We start from the raw sequence: 24,232 nt of genomic DNA, 5'->3' as shown, positions 1-24,232 counted from the left end.
GGCCAAAAATATCCTCAACCTTTGATCAAATATGCCCGCCACGCCTGGAAGGTTAGTAGATATAATTGGATCTTACTAATTACCTCGTTGCCTTTCCCATAACTGCTTCCTCCTTACATTATGCTTTATTCATTTTTACAAGTGTCTATTAAACTTATTTAATTAGATTTTCTCTTCCTAGGAGCTTCTTACAGCTCACTGTCCGGTGATGGACAGTGTTGTCTGTAACGAGAGAACATTGTCCGGAGGCCGGCAGTGCACTGGAAAAAGCTCCGGGCGCTAATGACCTCAGGTTAAGGCAGGGCTTAACGTCCAACTACCAATTAGGTGTCGTGGACGGAGGCGACTAGCAAACAAACTTTACTGTAAATTTCTTTTATTAACCATTAAATAAAATCCAAGGCCTAAGACCCTAAATCGAACCCAGTACCACAATACATATTAGCTTCGCAGGTCTCGCTTCTAACCGCTCGGCTACCGTGGCGCCTTGAAATTTTAATGATACAATCTCACGATTTCTTGGTAGTCCACTCCACTGAAAAGTTTCAATCAGATCTTGCATCACCAAAATAAGAAAAAGACAATTTAATGATACTGAAATTTTATCAATAAACGAAATAATAGCGTTTTAGACTATAAGAATGGGCCGAAAGTCTTTTTACTAACATTACTAGGTAGATTCTAAACCGACCACTTCACCGTACTGCTTGCTACCCAGTACCATTACATACTCTTAACTGTAGATCGTTAAACACATCTGTGGCTGCGGGGCATTATTACAGAGTCAGTTTAACGATTTGGCAATCGGCAAAGATTTTGTTTTTTCTATTCCCGGTTTAAACTCTTTGTCTGGATAATGATTTCAATCAGGATTTCCTCCGCTTCACTAGGGAAGTGCTGCATAATTTCCTTTTTCTTAGAATTAAATTGCCTTTTATAACTTTTTAGAAGATTCAAATATCTTGGTGTTAGATGTTAAAAAGATAATCAATTTATACATGAATATAAATGGTGAAGTTAATTCTTCCCTATCTCTCACTAGTTGTGCGAAGAGAATAGCTTAAGAACGAAAAGTCATAAGGAGCTCAAACTTAGTTTTGATGGTGACTTCTCATACTAATTCGAATTACAAAAAAATTAAAATAAATTTTAAAGTGCAAAAGTTTAACAGTCTCACTGCCAGCCAGAAAAACGTTTCAGTTTGTCCAAAACGAATTTGGACTTCTTGTTCATGTTTTGGAATCTCGAAGTAGAAACTCAAAGGTAACAGGTTTTCTAATAAAATCAACATTAGGTATATTCTAATCACTACTGATTGGCCATGCATAAACTGACTGAAATACCTCTGAATCTAGGCTATAAGAACAAATTCTAAAATTCGGTTACGTCTATTTCATCCTTACAAGATGAAGCTGAAAACGCCGAACTTTTGCCGCGCAAACACAGCAGCTAAGAATACTAAAGGAATCTTTCTTTCTATCTCTCCCACTACAGGCCAGACATTCTCTTTCTTCTTACACTTCCGGAGGCTGGCGGTGCACTAAAGAGGCTCCAGGTGCCAAAAACCTCAAATATTTACGCTCTTTGAATCAATTTAAATTTAAAAAAACCTGATTTAGGATGTTAATTGTACAAATATCAATGCGAAAAATCGCCAAATGGTAATAATTAGATTGTTTCCTCAGCGCAATGAATGTTTAACTGAAATTACGTTTGTAACTGAAGTGCTTTTATTACTCAGTTCAGCTTCTATTATTATTAGAAATATAACGCTTTGTGGCTGTGGGGTAGTCTTTTTTTAAGCTTATCTTCTTTCAAAATTGACTGATTTTGATTGATAATATATTTTTTTTGTTTAAACTCTGAAATGAGAATAAAAAATATAAGAAGCGGCTGCGGAATCAAAATTGGATACCAAGTTTACGCTTCTCCGGACATTTAGTTTTTGAGAACTGATAGTTAACAATTTTTAATTTAGTTGTTAATTTAGTTTTTTGAAAAATAATTATAAAGACTGTCTCAAAACTTGCCTTTTCTGTGGAAATTCTTTGTGGAATAATTGTGACGATCGCAATACTCTTTATTGTTTGGGGTGAGAGAAAGTAGAATGTAATAGAATTCTTTAGAGGAGAATGTTTCCTTAAAATCTTTCGTAAAAGAGTTAGCTAAAACTTCAAACTCAACAAGCACAGAGCCAACACTTACAGATCTCATTAAGGTTGTAAAACTTGAACAAGTTTTATAATTAAGACCAACTCAATAAAGAAGGCAGTTTTGTGCCGGAAGTAAGGCCTGAGCAGATTGTGCTCCGCAGAGAACGGGCTGGCGGCTTCAGTTTTCTTGTTTAATTTCAATAAAACCTTGGATAAAACGCTAGTTCCGGTTACATGCTCACATAATAATAACTTGTTACCCCTCACTCTACCGCAGTCTTGAACAAGAAAACTTCTTCCAAAATAACAAAACGCTGGTTATAATAATTTTCTGTACACGATCTACCATCTTGATTCTTGGCTGGAAGAAATAGTAGAGTGATTATTTGCTTCGTCTGAGAGTACTTCTCAGGGTGATTTAAACTAGTAATGATGTTCGCCTCATCAAAGCCATTATTTCTGCAATGGTCTTAAAAATAATAATAATAATAATAATAATAATAATAGCATCTGCAGTCGACATTCCCACTTCTAAAATTCTTCAAACTCAGAATGTTAAGCTTTTATTATGCACGCTTTACACAATAACTTAAATAGAGCTTCTTTTTACAATCATTATTTTATTTTTTAGGTAATTCTTCTATGGTACGCAAAATACTTAGGTGTTCCCTAGTCGTGGATTATTAGCCCTATTTAAGAACCAGCTGTACCTTGATGAGACACTCTGTTTATCCTGTATTATAAAACTGAATTTCCCCATCATATTTGTCGTTTAGAAGAGCTAAACCTTTAATGCACTGCGTTTTGTTATTACAATACATGTGTCACTTAATTCTATAGTTACTATATGATGATGATGTCTTGTGAGGAAATTAAATGGCTCTTAATATTGAAAATTAGATTTGATATAAATACCTAAAAGATGAAGCAATTAAAGAAACTGACATTGAAGACTTTGCTCGGACACCACAATTAAATATAGTCGAACATCTTAATAACGGACACGGCAGAGGAAAGCAAAGTGGCCGCTGTTTGGAGATGGTCGTTAGAAGGAGGTAGGCAAGTTTCTTAATGGAAAAATATGGGTTTTTTCCAAACATCTATTTAAAATTGTTTATTATTAATAGATTTAAAAATGTACATAATTGCTCAAATATTTAGCTACATGATATGATCAAATTTTTCTTAATTATCCGATTTGGTTTTTGCAAAATCTTCCAACACATTTATTTTTCTCTTCTAGAGTTAATCACTTTCGTTTGAGAGACATATCGGAAAAAATAATATTGTTCGTCCAAATTAATATTGAAAAATGATTAAAATGGTACAAGATGTATGAGCTTATATAGGTAACTTTAGGAAAAACCAGAGAAAAAGAAAAACTTGAGAGGGGATAATTATTTTTATAACCGCGTCAAATGAACTGATAATAATAAGGTGGTCGTTTGTGGGAGGTGAAACATATCATCCGTTCCCCAAAATCAATGTCCACGTAGAGTAGAGTGTCCGTTAGACGGGAAGTTCTTTTATATAGAAAGTGTATAGGGGTAAAACGGGGAAATCCAAAAATGCCCGTAAATGGAGGTGGCCGCTAGTGAGAGGCTCGACTGTAATTGATTTCATAATATTTCATTAATTACCATTCTTCTGTATTACCTAATTTCTCTTCATAAACTAATATCTGTACGACAGTGACTTTTCATTGAATACATGAATGCTTTTGATCTATAAACAGCCTCTCGTCACCAATATTCAACAAGCTCTTTGACTTCATTTTGTTTACTTATAATTAAAAGTACACTTTTAAGAGCGGCAGCAAGAATCAAATACGTTATTTTACGCCCATTCTTACAACTTCTCCAGTACTACTTTAGAACGTTTCTTTAATCGATGTAAGTATTTCCCAATTTTCTTTACTTTTCCCAACTTTCATTGTAAATCAGTTCGATTTTTGCGAGAATTTGAAGAGTTTTTGGAAATTGCATTTTCTTTCTCTTCCTTCGATTTCTACTTTCAAGTTTCAATTTTGTGTATCTGTGGTCAGCATATTTATAAAAATGGAAATTTCGACTGGAGCCACTACAAAACACGACAGTCGCGATCCAAATCTATAAACAGGTTTTCCAAAATAATAAAACAATTTTCTTCACACGTTGCACCAGAAATAAAATCTTAAGAATTTTTTTTTCTTAAAAGGTAGTATATTCAACCTTTTTTAATGAAGAGTTACGCCCATTAAATCAAAAGATACATAACCGCTAGCCGTTTGCTTGGATAACGTGTGTGGAAATCCAAAATCCATTGAATATGATTTAAACTCCACAAAATTCTTTTGATAATTTATCCAGCTTTTCTTTACTGGAGACTTCATTTTTTTTGTCTTAATAATACTCTCAAAAGAGTTCTGTGGTTAGTCCGTTTAGCTGGTTCATTAGATTTTGTTTTAAGTCTCAAAATATTCATTCATCTAAGATAGAATTGAAGCTTAGCTCTCTGAGAGTTGAATGTATGCACGTTTTTAACGCTCTAAAAGTCATTAGACTTTTTTAAATGAACTTTTTAAATGACGTAAAGATCTTTACTTGTTTTAAAGGCCTTTTTAGCTGACTTTTTTTCTATTTTTACGGCGTCTTCCTTTGTTCAAGGGTTGCCGACAGAACCATCCGTTTCATCACATGTGGCAGAGTATAAATTGTGATTAAACATAATATTTAGTAATGTAGTAATCTAGAGGAAGAGTTGGAGAAGAGTGACCACAGTTAAACGCGATCTTTTGGAGCAGTCGCTTTCTCGAAGGGATAAGAAACTTATATTCTATACAATTATAAAAACCAATTCTCTTGGACGCTCCTAAAAAAAACCGGACAGAGACACATAGATTGCAAAAAAAGAAATTAAAGTGTTGGCAATGAGTTGAATTTCTTGAAAAAAAAAAAAAAATTAAATAATACAAGGATGGACAGGATGAGAAATAACGAGGTGAGAATGGGGTAGGTAACTGAGGAGAGGATGGGAAAAGATAATAAGAAAGTAACTGAACTGGACATGTCAGAAGGATGGAAAAACAGAAGTGGCAAAGTAGTGTGAGAGAATGAGTAACGAGACGGTCCGGCGGAAGAGATATGCTTCGAACACAGAGGAAGAATGGTATTGAAGTTGCTTTATCAAATAGCTTTACGAGTATGTAGAGTAGTCATAGCTACCTATCGTCCGTCATATGAAGTACACGAAGTAAACATACTGAAGAGAAGAAGATGACGCCATCTTGAAGTTTTACTGACGACAGTGAGAAAAAAAAAGGGTAAGTGAGAAATAGATTGAATGTGAGAGGAAGGAAAACGCTTTCTTTTAAGAAAATTCACAGCTTCGTTAAAAGTTTGCCAGTAAGAGAGGGATTGTAAGAATAGAAGCAATCTAATAGCTTTAGCAACCTATCCGCTTCTTGCTAAGGAAATGCTTTAGGGCTTTATTTCATTTCCTTCATCATTATTTTTATTCATTTAGTTCGTTTAGTAATTTCAATATTAAAGAACAATCTATAATTCATACCTGAATTAATGCAAAATTCAAATAATATCAATTTTTCTCATTTAATAACGAACAACAACAACATTTCAAACTAAAAATCGTTTCTTCTTTTCTCTACAAATTACCTGAACTACAGAGGTAAGGTCCCTTATAAAGTCTAATAATCTAAATTTCGCCATCGCACAAATCGTTCCATTATTTTGCAACAACGAACATTGTCTTAAAATAATAACGAAGGGAAAACCCAGGATTAATAAAGAGACTTACCTCAGTGACCACAGTGGTGGCATATTTTGTATAATCAAATTCCCATCCATGTAAACAAGGAACCAGTCTAGTTCCTGGAGCTGGGATGGTGTAGTTTTGTGTTAGAACCAGTTCTGTGTAGTTTCTTTCGTACATCAAACAACGACTGTTGTCATCTGTTGGTAAACTGCAATTTAAAACAGAAGAGAGAAAACAATTAGAAACCATTTGTGAAGAACAAGAAATAGAAAAGTAATATTAAAATTGCAGAATAATAATTCCCTAGGCAAGTGGTGTGCAAGTAAGTGTGCAAGACTAGAAGGTATCAAAACTGTACTCTAGAAAGAGGAAGTCAGGTAACTGGTTGCGGCAAAAAGTTCTCTTGCAGAGCTTTTCAAAACATATAAAAGAAATGAATTAATGATGAAAGACGGAAGTGATAGAATTGAAAATGTGGAAGGAAGAAGTGAATTTAAGATTCTCTCTCTGGTATAACTTTGCCAGAAACAAACCATATCTGGGTTCAATATAAGCAAGTTGGGATGCACACTCTGCTTTAATGGGAGATTTAACTTTAACTTGAATTGGAGTTGAAAACTTGAGTGAAGCAGTATTATCCTGGTGATATATCCAGCATTAGGAACATCCAGCTACTGGTTCTTTGTCGTAAATAGATATTATTCGACTAGGCAATGAACATCTCTAAGTGCTTTTTAGGCTAATGCTAATAATAAACTTTTATATGTATTAAAGAAACATTTTATAAGCAACCAACAAATTCAATAAAAACAAAATTATACACAGAAATTTTCATTACAAAAAGGACTATAATGTGTACAAAGATAATAATACAAAAATATAAAACAAGCCCCTGGGACTCGGATAGCCTTGTCTCAGTTATGTCTCAGAACGCCTGACGACATCACAAGACTCCTCTAATCACACCTAATACTAACCCTTGTTCCTCTTACGATATTAAGGTGGAAGTTCAGAGTAGAGACAAGCTATTTCCTGCCGTGTTGCTTGAAGTGGATGTCACATTATCAGCCGTTCCTTCAGTTTCAGGTTCATTCATTGCGAAGAAAATGTTTAATTACAATTTTATAATAGTTTATAATTTTATAAAGTTAGATTTTTTTTTTTTTAATTATCTGTTCTGAGAGGTAAACCTTGTAATGGGAAACTTATTTATAGTTATTCATATGAATAATCATGTAAATGTGAAGTTGGGAAAAAGAATTCATCAATATGCAAATGAGAAAAGTTGGGATCAAACACAGATCCATCATCAAAGTTTAACACCATTTAATTAATGAAATTATTAGTTCTTGTTAGCGAGGAATTTGGAAGAGTAAGTCATCGCTCTCTTGGGTTGTACAGGCCTCTGTTAGAACAGCAATTTATCTTTTGAGGGTTAGTGGCTGGGTGTGGGTTATTGATGTTGGAAGTTTGCCTTGGTGATGCGTTATTTTATGGCAAAAGTTTTCATGTGTTGCAAATGAATGAGCTATTGAAGTAGGTGTGCAGGTAAGCCTTGCAAAGAGTGACAATAAAGTCAAATCCGAGGTAAGTCTCCTTCTTCTTCTTCTTCTTCTTTAGGCGTAGTCTGGGGATCGAGACGGTCCTTGGACCTGCAGAATCTGCATTAAACTCAGAAGCCTATCTGAGTCTTCTCTGACGTTGATCCCGTTTTTCATCAAAACCACTATTCTTCTAGCGGCACAAAGAGAACAATCAGGGTTCTAGCAGAACCCACATCATCTGCTACGCCAAATGCCGGGTGAATAGTCTACATCCATCTGGGCCTCTTCCTTGTAACTCTCCAACATCACCAAATGGAGCCAAAAAATGTAGAAGACTGTACCAAATCTGAAAACGGCCGTACATAATAATTGCATCACAACAACATGTTTTCACTGGAGATTTTAGTCTATACATCGACCAAAGAGGTACCTATCAAACAAAGATAAGATTTGAGAAATACTTATTTAACCAAAGGACCAAGCAACAAGCGGTAAAATAATTAGCAAGAAGTAGTTAATAATTCTGTAGCATAACACATAAAATGATATTGAATAATTAAAATTATCGTGAATAATAATTTGATTAACCAACTGCTGGAAATCAAAGCGAACAAAGCCTTTGTCTGAGAAAACTTCTCTGGGATTTGTATTACCGCATGCAAGGCTATATTGTGGTGGTGCTTTATTTACAGAGATCATCGCAGATGCACACTTTGTGTATGAGTATGTGGCATTTCAACACAAATACTATTTAAAAGGCAGAGCAAATAATTTTAATTCAATTAACGTCCTGCGGGTATAGTTAACTTCCGAACATATTCCTTTATTTATATAATATCTACAGGAATTACTGCCTTATTACCATCACAGGAATTACTGCCTTATTTCCATCACAGTTAAAACTTCCTGTTCTAGCAAGGTAATTATTATTATTTACTATTTATTTCAACTAAAACTATTTCTATTTCTATTTATTTATTCAGCAATGCAGTCATAGAAAGATTTTCTTCGATTTTTATATTTTTCTTAGGTATTGTATTCCGACCATTCTTTTTCTTTTAGTTACGGTGGATACATCACACAATACTCATCAACTCGTAAACAAAATTTTTCCTTAGTAAGGAAATCTCAACACGGTAATTTCTGATGAAAACTTAAAAATAGAAAATCTGTATTATCGCAACACTTTCTCTTGTTATAAGAGAAAATAAAAATTTCTCATTCACAAATAATAATAAAAAAAGCTTTCGCGCATAAATGAATGCTTTATTTAAAAAGTTTATTTTATAAAGTAACTTAAAAAATAGATTCTCTCATATTCTCTTTCAATATTCTACCCGTCTTCTTGGGAACACAAACATTTGTATTTATACATATATGTATTTATGCAAAACAGTATATACTCGTAAATGTACGAATCAATGGTAGTATATCTATGCATAAATTTACTCCAATTTAAGCTCGCTGAGCTTTGAGTTAAGCTAAAAATAAAATTCATTTATTTTTTGTTTGTGAATTTGAACAATAATTACCTCGTTTTACTGAACGATTTGGCCTAATAAGGCAATATCAGCCTATGTAGAAATTGTTTTATAACAAATAAATAAATGCATATTTTATACAATACTATTATTTTGTTTATAACTGAATAGTTTTATATTAAAGTACTACGTAGTAGGTACACACTAATATTTTATTCGTCTTGATTAATTTTAAATTTTTTAATTAATTTATTCAAATTTAGTTTTCAAGAAAAATATGCAATTAAAATAGTGTACAATCTAAGTTCATATGAATCCTCTAGACTACTCTCTACTGCAGACCGATATTGGAAATTTTAAAAAGTCTCTTGCTGGACCGTCAATCCCGTTAGGAATTCCAGTTACACATTTTTATTTATAAATGTTATTTTGTTAAGAACCGTACGATTAACAGTCTTTGGAACCCTACGAATAAATAAGTACCATACAATTAACAGTCTTTGGAACCCTACGAATAAATAAGTACCATACAATTAACAGTCTTTGGAACCCTACGAATAAATAAGTACCATACAATTAACAGTCTTTGGAACCCTACGAATAAATAAGTACCATACAATTAATAGTCTTTGGAACCCTACGAATAAATAAGTACCATACAATTAACAGTCTTTGGAAAACAAAATAAACCGCATAACTTTACTTCTCACTAAAGTACCGCATAAATGCAGTTTAAAGGAAAAAATGTTGCAAGCAAAAGTAATAAATACACTAAATGTATGAGTGTGAAGTGTAAGTAGTCTTTTTTTTTAAATACATTAAAAAAACATTGCAAAAAAAGAGTTTAAAGTAGAAGTTGACTAACGCTAAAGATAAGTAACAAAAGGTATACCACCGGTTCCTCAAAATGTACATTTCGAAAATTTAAATAGAAAACCCGACTCGAAAACGAAAATTTAACATAGAGATACTTACACTTGAAGACCTTATAAGGTTATATGGTTAGAGAAAATTCAATGGTGTCACCAAGTATCAAATTTGACCAAATACAGATATTTAAAAAAAAAAAAACAATATTTTTCTTATTGAATGGACTGCAACAAATATATTTTCGGCGAAAAATAAAATCTAAAATCTGCATGATGGTAGCATTCCTCTTAAGAAGGGTAAGAGAAATTAAAACTTTTCAATTTTTAGTTGTTGATTAAAAGAAAACTAATCAAAGTGAAGAGTAAAGAAACACTTCACTTCCAACAACCGATCAGATGGCGTGGACGGTGGCAGTAAGCTAAAACATTTTACATAAATTTGCTCAATTAGCGCTTTAATTAAAGTCCAAAGTCTAGACCGAGAATCGAACCCTAGTTCTATAATACATCTTAGCTTTGCGGTCCTCGTCTCTAAGCACTGGGCTTAACTAATATTCAAAGTTATTGGTAGAGGATAAGCGAGAAAAGAAAATTATAGAAGCTTTTATAATAATCTCCCAGTTTAACTTAGTTACCGCTCCCCTCAGCCTTTGCCCAGTTTTTCCATTTTCCCAGGGAGTGCTGTTTTTCAACTCCCCTAACTGTTCATGCGAGTTAGTTCGCCTTTTTTTTTTTTCTTTTAGTCCCTAATTCTCTTTCAGGACTTAAATTTAGCTACCCTACCGCCACCCCAGTTTGGTCCATTATCTACTAATGGAAGACCGGACTAGTTCCCCTTGCTCCGTCCAAACACTGTCGGCCTCTTGATGTTTCACGCAAATTCAGTTCGCTAGATGACACCAGCACAACAATGTACACCTTTCTTACAGCCTCTGTAATGGTCCGCTTACCGAGCGCAGCACGGACAGGTGTATTAACTTCAGTTACCCTAACTAAATACTAATAATAGAGATCTGCCTACGAGCAAAGCAGTGCTAGTTGGTAGTTAAAAAAAGATGTGACAGACTGCGTTAGACATAAGGAAAAAAGGGTGAAATTTAATTTTTAAAATCTTTAGAAGTATTTCTTCACCCTTCACACTTTGACCTTAGAACATCTTTAAAATTTATTAACTTATTTCCTACTTCATCAATTCCATATACAGTAAAATTTCTAATATTGAGCTTTGAATATTTGCAAAATATACGTTTTGAGGTGCTCCCAAGAATCTTCTAGGAAGAATTTAATAGAGATGTCATTAGAATTCATCCCACAGCCTTGACCGAGGAAATCTTTTATCGCACCTCTCTTCATCATGCTGGAAGGTGAATAAAGGGAGATATTCACTGAACATCTTGGGAGGATGTTCGCGAGAAAGAAAAAAAAAGAGAGATATCTCAGACTGCAAATGTTATGCGATTTGGACGGAAGAAGCCTCCGAGGCAACAACTGCTCCCTCGAAGAAGAAGCCTTTTCTGGCATCGGGAACGCAATTAACTTCCCCAAAAAGGGTGCCCAGATAACTGGGTAATGGAGAAGAATAGAATAATCCCTTGGGAAGGGAGTACCTGGCTCTAGAGAGTAGTTAGCTCAATGTTGGCTCACGGATTCCTTGGATATTGCTAGATACCATGAGAGGAAATCATTGTTGGTCGGTTAACTTTTTTAGAATAATCCCAACTTTAAAATTTGGGGAGCCAAATTTAGAAAATCTCTGGGAGGGTGTTAAAAGACCAGGAAGTGAGATTAATCTTGACTTCCGGCCCTTCTCAGTCCCAAGAAAGAAAGTAATTTGGTATAATTACATTATTAATTTAATCAGTTAAATCAAAGGGAATATTACATGTTTTTCTGAAACCAGAAGACGTAAGCGGTTGTCCTCTCTACTTTAATTTCCTGTTTCCTTTTTTGAATTAACTATCGTTCTTTCTAGTGTGAGGCACCACTACACAGGTATACAAAATCTATTCTAATTTATAAACTAATTACCACTAATTGAGTTATTGCAATATGAGTGTCACAAGTACATTTACTACTTAATACTAATTAAAAAATCTATAAACAATCACAAAAATTTAAATTAATAATTTATATTTGTTAATGCCAAGAATAATATTAACTTTTCGCACGTCCGTTTTCTCGCACCAATAAACTGAAATCGTTTAATGGGGCACGATATTCCACGTGTGACACACAGAACGCTCTCCGGCACTCAAAGTGAAGAGTGGTATGTCGTGAAGATTAAGCTAATTGAAGGCCACAGTGACATGGAGGGTCAGCTATTATGTTGAATCTGTTTAGTTAGGCTTAGATTCTTTGATGGACCTAAAGCCTGAGATATGTAGAAGTCCAGACTAGCCAGTGCTCCGACTGTCTGACGGTATTAGGGAAATATGGTCCCTTTCAAAGTTCAGTTAACAATGAGAAAGTATATAGAGGAAAGTCTTCCACTCTGCCCTTTGAGACTTTCTAGTTTTCCTGGCTATTGTTAGGCTTAGTATACATAATGGGGATCATTAGATAAGTGAGGTTAGGAACCATTTTAAAGGTTTTGTCAAGTCCAGAGGGCTGATCAAAGCTGGTAAGTACAAGCAAAAGGCTACTCAATGAACTGGGACAAGAGAAAGCAATTAGACTTTTCTGGATTTCCGAGATAAGAGAATTTAGAGCAATAAGAAGGTTTTTTTTTTACTGGCAAATTAGGTTCATCCTATCTGTGATTAAACACCGCTAAGACCAATCTGGATCATTCCGTCCAAAAGACATCAATGCCAGTTCTATTTTCATAACAACCTCAGCTTCTTAACATTTAAAGTACTTCATAAATAATAGTTTTTTTTTTCTTTCTCATTCAAGAAATCAACAATTTGGAAAATTTGCCAACAGCGGAAAAGAAGTCAAAAACCATGACAGATAGATATCTGCCGTAGAACCAAAACCGACGAGCCGTCAAAATAGAACGGAATATTTTAATCGAAAAGTTTTAGTGACATCAAAAAAACGAATCATGCAACAGACGACTACAAACTGACAAACCCAAACATATTGGGCGTCACAAAATACTCCTGTTGAATTTTAATCACATAAATGAATGGATAAACGGAGGAGGCGGAGGAGGATGTCATTAAAAGATCATTCAGTGACTCATGGTTCAGCATTCTATTTATCGGGTTTTGCATTCTCCTAACTTGGAATGAGGCACTATTTTGTTCATGTCAAATTTTCGATATTCCGCTTAAAGTGAAAACGCTTTAGGAATGCTAATTGCTTGCATTCGCCAGCACTAGCAAAGAACTGAATATTCTATAATTACGTTTAAAATCAGAACAATTTCCTTTATGTAAAGATTGGGTCTTTAGAGCAAGAAATTAAAGTTCCAATTTGCCAGGCCACCAAGAAAGTGAAGAATACTTTGAAATGGCCTCAATTATGAGGAATCAATTGGGCCGCTCTAAAGATTCCCATCCTCTTATTTTTTTTATCCCTCAGAGGATAACCCAATTAGGTATATAATACAAGAATTCAATAAATTCTCCTTTTCAAAAGGAGGGATGGAGTGAACAACTTCTTGATGGGAAAGTGTTTATCCTTTGATTAAATTTTCCAACAGTTAAAAGGCCAAAAGAATTAATTGTTGCAGATGTCTTCAGACAAATAATTCCAGCTTTTTGTTAGAATTTTTAAATTTTTTTCTATTTAACTAATAAATTAGACTTTACAAAGCGCATATATTTGCCATTACTCCTCATTAATTTGTAATACAAATTAAAATTGGAAATTAAAACTATTTTCACATTAATTTTTATTGTATATCCAACGATTTACTATAAAATTCTAATTCCCATAACCCACACAATGTTCGATAACTTTTTCTTTTAATACTTTGATCGGAAATTTCGTTTTAGGGCAGCTTGCTGAGCGCCAGGGTTCTCTGCCATTTTCGGGTAAATATGTGTTGTAAAATAACCGAGTTTAAAAGAAAATTAGAAGTAAAAATATCTTGTGAAGATTAGTAAAAGAAAGCCGTTTGAGTGATCGTGATTTTATGTGTGATATTTCCCAAAGATTGAGAGGAGTACATCTTGTATATTTTCAGGAATTCAAGAAAGGGAATGGATACCAGGAGCTTAAAATATGAACAATTCGAAGCAGGTAGTCACTTCCAAATTGCGCATAGGTTGATTAAAGTAGAACTGTAAATTTCTCCAAGTGAGTGGGATCGAGTAGTGCATTTATATAAAAAAGAATCAGGCAACCGAGGAATACTAAAGCTATTTACAAAGCAATTCAGCCTGGAATACTGAAATCTATTCCAGGAGGGCGGGAATGCTGAACACCATTTACGCAATTGCGCTGGATTTGCACTGAAAAAGTCTCTTACTCCAGACTAATATTCTTCCAACTTAAAACGTTAATTAGACATTTCTTATTTATAAAGATTATATAGGTTTTAGAAACAACTTACTGAAGCAGCTTCTGTAAGGAAATCTTAACTTCAGCTCGCTCTAAAAACCAAGCTTAAATAATACTTCTTGCTTGGTATACTTTTAAAAAACTCATTGGAATTATATATATAAATATAATATTTATATATAATTAAGGAAACATTAAAAACTCTATTGCTTTAAATATAGGTTTAATTTTGCATATTTAATTTCAGCGAATATTTCGCAGGTAGATGGATGAGAGCTTACATTACGCTAAAAGACACTCTTTAAAGGAAAGCCTTTTCATCGAAGTGTATTTAATTCAATTTCTTGGAGTAAATTGCTCTGGTAAGGTTCATTGAAATTACATGGATATAATTACCAATATTTCTATAATGAACAAGAAAGCATCCATTATTTATTATCTACATGGCTAAGAAAAATATATTTAAATTTAAATAAAGTTGCTAAAGACTGATAGAAATGAATTTATAAGGAACGAAATGAATGTCAAGTGTATGGAGATCCTGGAGAGGATGAATCAAGATGGCCCCAATACAGTCTTTTAGGGCTTTTTAGGGAAGCAGAGCCTCCGAACTAAATCTATCTCGGATAATTAATTCAAAGACTTCTCTAATTTATTTTTAAATTTTTTATTTATGAATTTTAGTTTTGTTTAAAGGAATCTATTTTAATCAATATTTTCCCCTTTAAAAAAATGGTAATTACGCAGCAAGTTCTTCTTGTTTACTTTTCCTAATTAAAAGTCTAAATCCTAAATTACAAGTTTACTCCACAGGAAGTTATGCCAAAATTTTAGCCTCATCAGTATGCAAACGATTTATAACGCCAGTTATCTGGTTTCTAATCTGCAGCTACCCATCCTATAACAAAACTCCTCTGACATGCTGATCTGCCGTTCGCAGTCGATTAAGTTGGAAGTTTCTCTAAGCAAACTGCTCCATTTTCGGGTATGTAAAGTTGATAAAATTGATCAAAAAAAATTTTCTCGAGTAATTTTTACGAGTTTTAAACAATACTTTTAAAAATATTTTCCTCATTTTCACTTTTGACGTCAATATATCAATCACTTTCACGTGATTGCATTTTCCGCCGAGTTGTTGGGTTCACTGGAGGATAAAATGAACTCTACTTACGCACATTTACAACAGCGTAACAATATCCATCATCTAGGTTTATGAACAATATTCAAAATTAAATTTAACAACAATTTAATACCATCAAAATGTTTTTGCTAGAAATATGAAATTTCAATAAAGAGATAGGAGAATATTAAATTTTAGCGGAATTCTCATTTAACTTTCACTTTTCGTAATTACTTTGGATTTAAATTGAGTTTAGGCGACAAACTTAGAAATGTTCCTATCCGAAAGAATGTGAGTGTGGAACCTTCAGTGGACCAAATGGGAGCTAATCAGCAGCAGTTTACTGGGATGGCCAATGATGACGAGTGGTCAGACGAGTATATGAAGCAAGAGTGGAAGAAAATAGACGTCAGACCGGAAGGACCTGTGAGGGGGATGTTAGAGGGGGTTCCAGCGCTAAAGAGATGGACTTGAGAAGGAAGAGGCCACCAAGATCAAAGGAAGAAGCTCTGTAAGGCCTCTGGCTCCAAAGGCGGTAGAAGAGGTTAGATTATTCATGTATAACAGTTTTTAAGAACTTTATAAAATGCAAAAATTATGTGTTTGAGGAAATCCAAGTGTAAAACTGAGGTTATTGAATAAGCAGATACAGAATATCGTTCGAGTGTGTTCATCTGATGTTTTTAAATGGAATTATAACATTTGTTTTGAATACATTTCTAAATGTGTACGATCATGTCTTGGCGTAGAAATAGAATGCTGGAAGTAGAAAATAAGGAATTTTTAGTCATACTAGTAAAGATTTTCAATTTTTTCCATAATTACAGAACCTCTGAATCCAATCTACCTGACCTAATGTGTATAATCTAGCCCTGGCGTAGAAATGGAATGTTAGATGACGAAACTGAGGAATTTCTGGAGATACTAAGTACATGTTTGCATTTTTTTTGACCCTTTAAATTCAAAACTAGCCGATCTACTCTGTACTATTCAATTCTTGTCTATTATATCTTTGTTACTGTCTGCAGTACCGCGTCTGGGTTTGAGTATTGTGGAGAAAGGGCGGAGAGGCTTTTGGCTTTTAGGTACTAGAGTTGTACGTTTACCTCCATGTCACAGTTGAACCTCAGGAGAAAGCACATATCGGAGCTGAATAATCTGGCAGATGAAAATGATTTTACCTGAACTGTACTCCACAAAACAGTTACCTTATGATTTTATCAGTGTACATTTTATTAATTGTCCTAAAATAAATAAATGGAAAATAAGATACAAAGAATAAGATTAGAAAGATTTAGCGTTTTTATATCTTCGTGATTCCTATCAACAAGAAAACTTTATCGCGGAGTTACGTCCCTCTGTAGACTTGGCTTTTTTTAATTATATTTACTCAAACGCTTAGTTTACTTTTAACCTTTATAATCCATTTCTCATTTCGCAATAAAATATTAAACCTACGCGTCCGGAATAAGAACCTGGTGCAGATTTTTTCTCGATCTTCTCTCCAAGCCGAGTATTTTTATTAAGATGTCTTTTCCAAAGTAGACTATTGATTTGGTCTTTTTTAACTAAAAGTGAAAGGCTATTGAATGAATTACAAAGCACACGTTTCACAGAGTAATAAAAAACAAAACTGTTAATGAGCCTCATTTCTTGCACTAATTGGCTGGTCATTTACTTATCAGCTAAACTACTTCAATAAGTATAACGTCGCTTACAGCATTCCTTTGTGATAACCATAATTATAGTGACTTTCATAGTGGTAAAGATTAGGGTTTTCCTCAAATTTTGTCTCCAAATTCTATCAATACTTCCAAAACAAAAATATTGAGTTAGTGTAAAGCCAGTTCTCAAATATAGACGGCTTCAATTCTGCTGACAGCTGTTTATTAAGAAGACAGAGCACTATTTCATTAAAGAATATAGCCACAGTATATGGAAAGCACATGAAATCCTACCTTAACAACTATTTAGATTAACCTACATTAGAAGGTTTATACAGTTTAATTATACCGATTATTATTAATGAAGAATATCTAGTATATAGTTATTTATTTAACAAGTGTGGAAAGTAGTACTTTTCCTCACGCGAGGCAGGGTTTGCACGCACGAGCGAGCGAAGCGATGCGAGTGCAAGTGCAAATTGCCGAGTGTGAGGAAAATACTTTACACTAGAGTTAAATATTATATTTTTTCTGCAACCATTTATTAACTAATAAAATTAAAAATTTCATTTTTACAGTCTACAAAAAGTAATTTATTTATTATAAATATTTATTGTTATATTACAATTATTTACATTACTTACGTATTTACATTACTTATTACATTTTCTGCTGTTTCTTTTATTGATGGAGGAGTGTTTTCTAAACAGGCATCACTAGAATCCATTTTAAATTTCTATAAGGTAACACTATAACTGTTATAATTAAAAATATCTAATTATTTATTAAAGTATTATTTTTATTTCTATATTCCTTTCAATTTTTATTTTATTTTTTAATATTCGTTTTTTAATTATTTAAATAAAATAAATTTAAATAAGCTTATTAGAGTTTTACAGAAAATATTTATGTTAATAACAAAACTTCTTATATCAAGGAAGCACAATAAAGTTTTTCCACTCACTTGTGCGGAAAGTGACACTAATGGGAATTTCCCCCCACTAGTGTGGGAAGTTGGGCATTACACAGCTGATTTTAATTGAGTAATGAGAACTTCCCTACATGGTTGCAGAAAAATAAAATTACTTTTGCTGATACTACTATTATAGTATAAAACTAGTGTATTTTTTAATTAAAACTGGCCATAAAAGTATAAATATCCAGGATTATTAAATGCCTAAATAGGCCATAAAAAATAAGGAATGAGACTGAAAACTAAATGAAGTGGTGAGCATATTTTTAGAAATTTGTATGCCTGTATCAATTTTACATTAAAAATTAATTAAGACTAGATAACACGTTTTCTATTTCGAACTTCACAAGTTTTGTAATATGTTGAAATTAATTATAAAATTAATTAAAATGTAGTATGTATAAAATGCAGCAAAGCGCGATAATTTGGCATGAACATAATGGGAGACGACAGAAAGTTAGGAAACCACTTAGGAGTAATTGGGTAACCTAGCCGTTAAAGGCGTCATCGTCCGCGCAGTTTAGGCCCAGGTTGCTGTCATTGTTTTATTTTATTTATTTTCGTTTACATGATGATGTCAGTTGCATTAGACAAAAATGACAACTTAAAAAATAAAAATACTGAGGAGACAGTTCCAACTCCAGCTCCAGCTGATGTACAGCCGAAGCGAGTACCATACACGGTTATGTAGTTAAAAATATTTTTAAGCGAGCCACAGTAATACAGGAGATACTGAAAAACTTGACAATCTGTCAATTATGGTTAAAAATTTACGATACGTGTCCAGGCATTACACAAGGAATTCTAGGATTTCATACTGCCAGCAACATCTTTAAATCGATATTGTTGAGTATTGTATTACTGTAAAACCTGCGGCACTAGCGATACATTAGCGAAGAACTGAGGTCGCCTGCATTAGGGAAGTCAGGTCAAAAAGCTCACAATTCTCAGTCTCTCTTGGTGGCAAAAGGACGATTATAATGTCAAGGCAGCCAGTTTAACGGTTAAGTAACTTCTTTTTAATTATTTCATTTAATATATCGATAATTTATAATTTAATTAAGTCAATTGATGTTTTTTCCCAATTTGAGTCAATTTGAGCCATTGGTGTCCACAGCCTTTCTTTTTGGCGCGACGCCTGCACCGGACAGTGTTCTTTCATAACAGACTCTCCATCAGGCAATGGGCACTAAGAAAGAAGTTTCTAGGAAAAGAAAATCTCAGAGCTGATAGTTGGATTTGAACCCAGCATCTTTGCACGGGAATTCAGTACGCTAAACCCTGAGCTAACCTCTTCCCCGTTTTTAATTTTTTTGTACATAATTTTCCGGTTTTAAATTTACTCCCAACAAATCCATCTTTAGGTCCTTGCCCCTACAAATTTCATTGCTAAAGTTGAAGCTTTAGGTACTTCCAAAAGTGATGTTAGCCTATAGATCTGGAAAGTCTTGTACATATCTGTTCGGTTAAGACCTTACTAACCAGATAGCTCTCTAAGATACTAAGCTTTCTGTAGAATTCAGGACCGAAAGATAATTTGTAGATAAATGTTGGGAAAAAAAGGAAAGTTATTGTCAATAACTGCAGCAGGTTACCCGTCAGATTTCGTGTTATCTGCTTTAAGATTTTAAAAATAATTTCATTTCCAATTCTGCAACTCTTTGTGCAATATTTTTATCTTCTATTAGTGAAAATAAATCTAAAATGAAGATAGAATTTTTCATAAGAAAGTGGGAGGTAAAAGAATAAAAAGGCCTCCGCAAGAAGATGAATGACAGAGCAGTGGAGATAATACATTGAGCAAGAAGAAAAACTTTGCAACAGCAATGGATATAATATGTCGGTTTGTCTGTTAGCCTTTTTGTGTTCAGGATATAGCGCAATTTGCTGGGAAAGGGCTCTGGTAAAGGTTATATTAGTTGAAAGACAGAAGAGTAGTGCATGTTGGTGGGAGGTAAATGTGCTGTTTCCTTTAACTTTTGTTTGACTCTCTATTACAAAGGAAGTGAAGCGGAGGAAGTAACCATTACTGAAGCAACTTTATCTTCACGAGCTACTCTTCAAAAGAAAGGATATATTTATTAAAATACTGTAGAGGTAAACATTTGAGTGAACTACAGTGGAGTTACACGAGACTTATTTCAGACAGAGATTTAGTTTTTTTAGGCATAAAGTAGATGTTTCTAAGATGCACCCGAATTCCCGCCCTCCTTCTCATTAGGAGGTTACTAATCTGGATCTGAGAATCTCGGTTTGTTAACTAAGTTAGAAGAGGGGGTCTTATTCGTTGGTTGACAACTGGACCTGTTCATTGGGCGTACCAATGGCGGCTGTTCTAGGATGTCCATCTGTCTTGTTTAGCTCTTGGAACTTTAGAGCTGGCGAGATGGTTTCTATGGTCAGCATTTGACAAATGGCCTCAAAGTATTAAAGTACTGACTGAGTGCGAGTCACTTCCCTGAGGAGTAAAGACGCCGATTCATTCTGCCCTGAACTTTATAACAGAGATGAAAATTAGTTGCAGAAAAATGGCGTGGCTATCAATATATGTTATATATACATTTTTTTCTGTTATGTATCGCAACAGCGTACGTTAATGACCAACTTGATATGCCTAACATTTTTGAAGTGTATATTCTGAGGTTTTAATGGATTTAGGAAAAAGTATAATTAATGATGAACAATACATGTTATCTAACAAAATACATCTCATCAATATAATTATGATTTTAAAAAAGTTGTTAGGAAACAAAAAAAAACTTGTTTGTCTGGTCTAGTAAGTAAATGTGTAAAGCAAAAAAAAATACCAGTCTAAAATAATGTCAGAAAATAAAAACAAAAAGAACAGTTTAAGTTTTTGAGAAACTGAAAGAAAATCGCAAAAAGAGACTCCATCATTTTTATAGAAGAGATTGGACATATCTTACGTTTTGGAATTAACGTACTGGTTCACAGATGCAAATGCTGAAGATGAAGCAGAGGACGTTGAAAGGTTGGAACATAAAAGATCTGTGTAAATAGATGATAGAATAAAGAGTTCAATAAAGTTATTAAAAGGTTTCTCAGTCAAGAAATCGATCAACAAGTAATTTGGAAAATTAGTCCACTTGAAACATTAATGAAACTAGAAACATTAACATTATAAAATATTGTAATTCATAAACCGATATTCTGATCAAACGCAATACTTGAGTATTGTTGATCGTTTTTGATGACTGATTCACAAATCCAAAAGGAAGAAAGCACATTTGCCAATTTCAGACACAAATACTAAAACTGACAATATTCTTTTTCGCTTTTGGATAATACTTGAGTATTACGTCGATTTTCACGTCAATTATTACGTCTTTCTTTCCATTACCAGCTGATACTACAGCATAAACATTGTTCACTTTATTACTTCTTAACTTCTTAAGGACGTCTCAGAACTCAGATCTCATTCCCAAAGTGGCTCAACAAACCCAAATTCTGGACACCCTTAACCAAACCTATCGATTTTTATGAATTATCATCTGGAAACGGTATTTCTGGAATACTGGGAACATAGGCGATAAACAGTAGAAAAGATGGGGCAGAATACATTATTCCGGCTTCCACAAGGAAATTTGAGTAAGGAAAGGAAATAGCCCGTATCCAAGCTAAGCTTAAATAGAAATTAATCCCTGATAAACCTATTCATCCACAATGGAATTATTCAAATTGAGTTTAAGTCGTGCTAACTCCTAGTAAAATGTAATTTTTATTCCTAACTTGTTAGTCGAAGAAATTATTCTTGAAAAGAACTCGATATCTCGTGAAAAGAGGAGAAGGGAGAAAACATATTCAGATCTCATTAGTGAGAGAGAATTTAATGATCTAAGTTTTCCTTCATTATGTTTTCGTTGCTCGTGGAATCTGAGATGAAACTGCTGGACTGAATCTAAAAAAAAAAGAAGTGATTTTTTTCTTTAACACCTCCGCGCAAGTACCTAATTAAATTGACCTTTGCATTTTATTTATTAAATTTTTCGCAATGTTAGGAAAACATGATTCCTTTTGTTGAACACCCTAATGCTTTCTCTTAGTTTATTATACCATTGTATTATTTTTTTTGTATACCCTTGTGCCCATAACATAAACAGAACGCATTCAGCGGTGTATTGAGTATTGAGTCACTTATAGTGCAAGAAAAAGATAGCAAACACGATCACATTACATAAGGGAAATCGACTTCTTTTTCCGCCATTCTTCAAGCATATGGGATGCCCTTTTTCTTTCACTTTGCGGAGACCCATGTACCCAAGCTGATTTGGAATGCAGGAAGACAGAGAGAGAGACGGAATGCCTGAAGAGTGGAGTCAAGCAATTCTCTGCCCAATATATTGAACAACAAGAAAGACAAACTGAACTGTGAAATTACAGAGGCACAGCTCTCTTTTCAATTACATTCAAAATTCTCTCGATTGCTGTTAGGAGAAGATTGATATTATTGGCCGACAGCATCCCAGGAGATTTAGACCAGAAAGATCCACTACTAACCATATATTCACATGTAGTCAAATTTTAAAAAAGAGGTGTGAGAATATTGTTAATGTGAATATAGTCTATTAATAGATTTTAAACCACCGTACCCGAGTATTGATCTAAGAACTCTATATACTGTATATAGAAGAAGCCGATTGGTAGATTGTGGCTGGTGGCAGATCGAAGAAACAGGAGCAATACAAAGCTCAAGAATAACACGCATTCCCTAGCCAAGTGACTCATTGTTATCTGCAAAATTAAACCTTACAGAAAAAAAAAACATCATAACTATAAGAGATAAATCACCTAACTTCTCAAAGATTAATGCTGGAATTTTCTCGTTTCAGATTTCGTTTAGATATTTGGCCTCCGGAGATATTTATAGCAATTAATTTCAAAATTGTAGTATTTAATGTCAAAATTCTAGTAGAGGTAGATGTTACATCAGCACCACTCTTAACTGTGGCTGATGTCTTACGGTTTTGTGGGATAAGAGATAACCTCATGAGACCTCATTTGAAGTAATCAGTAACGGAGGATTTTAGACGCCAAATGCACACCGTTCTGATGAAATTAATCAAACTATCCTGCGCTCGACCGACTGGTACAATGAGCATTTAAAATATTAGCAATTCGTTTATGAGTTTCTTGGAGACTTTATGATGCTAAAATTGTGACAAATGCTGTAAAGACAGCTTACTTCTTGCACACCTACTAAGATTCGAACACAAAGAATAAATGGAGAGGAGATAAACGACATTGAACATCTGTCAGAGTCAGTTATAAACTCTTCTGGAAGCACTATGAAGAACATTTCAAATCCATTCACAGTTTGATGACTGAGAGTATTGGAAAGAAACATTTGTAATTATGGCGCCGGAAAAGGAAGTATTACGAAAGTAATAGAAGCCACATTTGAGTGGGACATCCTTTATCCCAAGGTAACCATTAGGGAAAGAAATACTCCAGGAATTATGCACTAATGAGATATTAAATTAATCAGACTTAACGCTAGCAATGTGACCCTTAGGGATTATAAAGACATTAGGATATTCCCAGGTAGGATATTTAATAAACAATCCGGGAATAAAATCCGACAGCTGATTAATAATAAATAAAATAGAAAAGGGATTTAAATTCAAGAGCCACAACGAAGTTTTACATCAGCAAAAATCTTGGATTAAATCAAAGCTTGGCACCTCCGGATGTTACTGGTGAAATGCCTGTCAGAAGGAAGTGTAATGTATTTGTAAGCCGCCCGAAGTCCTGTTATAACATTTCCAGAGTAGTTAACATGAATAATACATTTATAAAGTAATCATTAATTCAGTTACCAAAAATATGTTGTTAACAGAAAGAAATAAGTACAATAAAGTCGATTCAAATCTCGTAGAACAGATAGCAGTGCTTAGCTAGCTGTTATTGTAATTCGTTGATCGGCGCTTTCTAGAAAATTTCAAAACTAACAAATCTAATCTATTTTATACTTTCTGTCAAAATCGAATTACTAGTGGTAATGCCCAGGTTACTGCTCCTACGATAAGGCTTTTTCTTCTTTTTTTTCATCTCACCTGCTTATTTTATGTATTTTTACTAAACTCTTGAATTTTTTGAGACCAACGTTTTGGTAATATATGAGATTTGTAGGCGCCACGGAAGCCGAGCGGGTTAAGAGGCGAGACCTATAAAGCTAATATGCATTGTGGTATTGGGTTCGATT

General features: G+C 33.8%; 1 protein-coding gene across 1 annotated transcript in view; it reads right to left on the bottom strand.

Moving 5' to 3' along the window:
• Balat (Beta-alanine transporter) overlaps positions 1–24,232 on the bottom strand; it is a 260,779-nt gene that overhangs the window by 106,906 nt on the left and 129,641 nt on the right. Inside the window, exon 2 of the mRNA XM_074143662.1 lies at positions 5,949–6,114. Within this exon, the coding sequence (XP_073999763.1) occupies positions 5,949–6,114 (166 nt within the window). The remainder of the gene's footprint in view (positions 1–5,948; positions 6,115–24,232) is intronic.

This window comes from Rhodnius prolixus, unplaced genomic scaffold, assembly GCF_049639745.1.
Source record: "Rhodnius prolixus isolate KJV_2025 unplaced genomic scaffold, Rpr scaffold_1, whole genome shotgun sequence".
Classification (NCBI taxonomy): domain Eukaryota; kingdom Metazoa; phylum Arthropoda; class Insecta; order Hemiptera; family Reduviidae; genus Rhodnius; species Rhodnius prolixus.
Note: the sequence above shows the minus strand (reverse complement) of the source record. Positions and strands in the feature narration are given on the sequence as shown.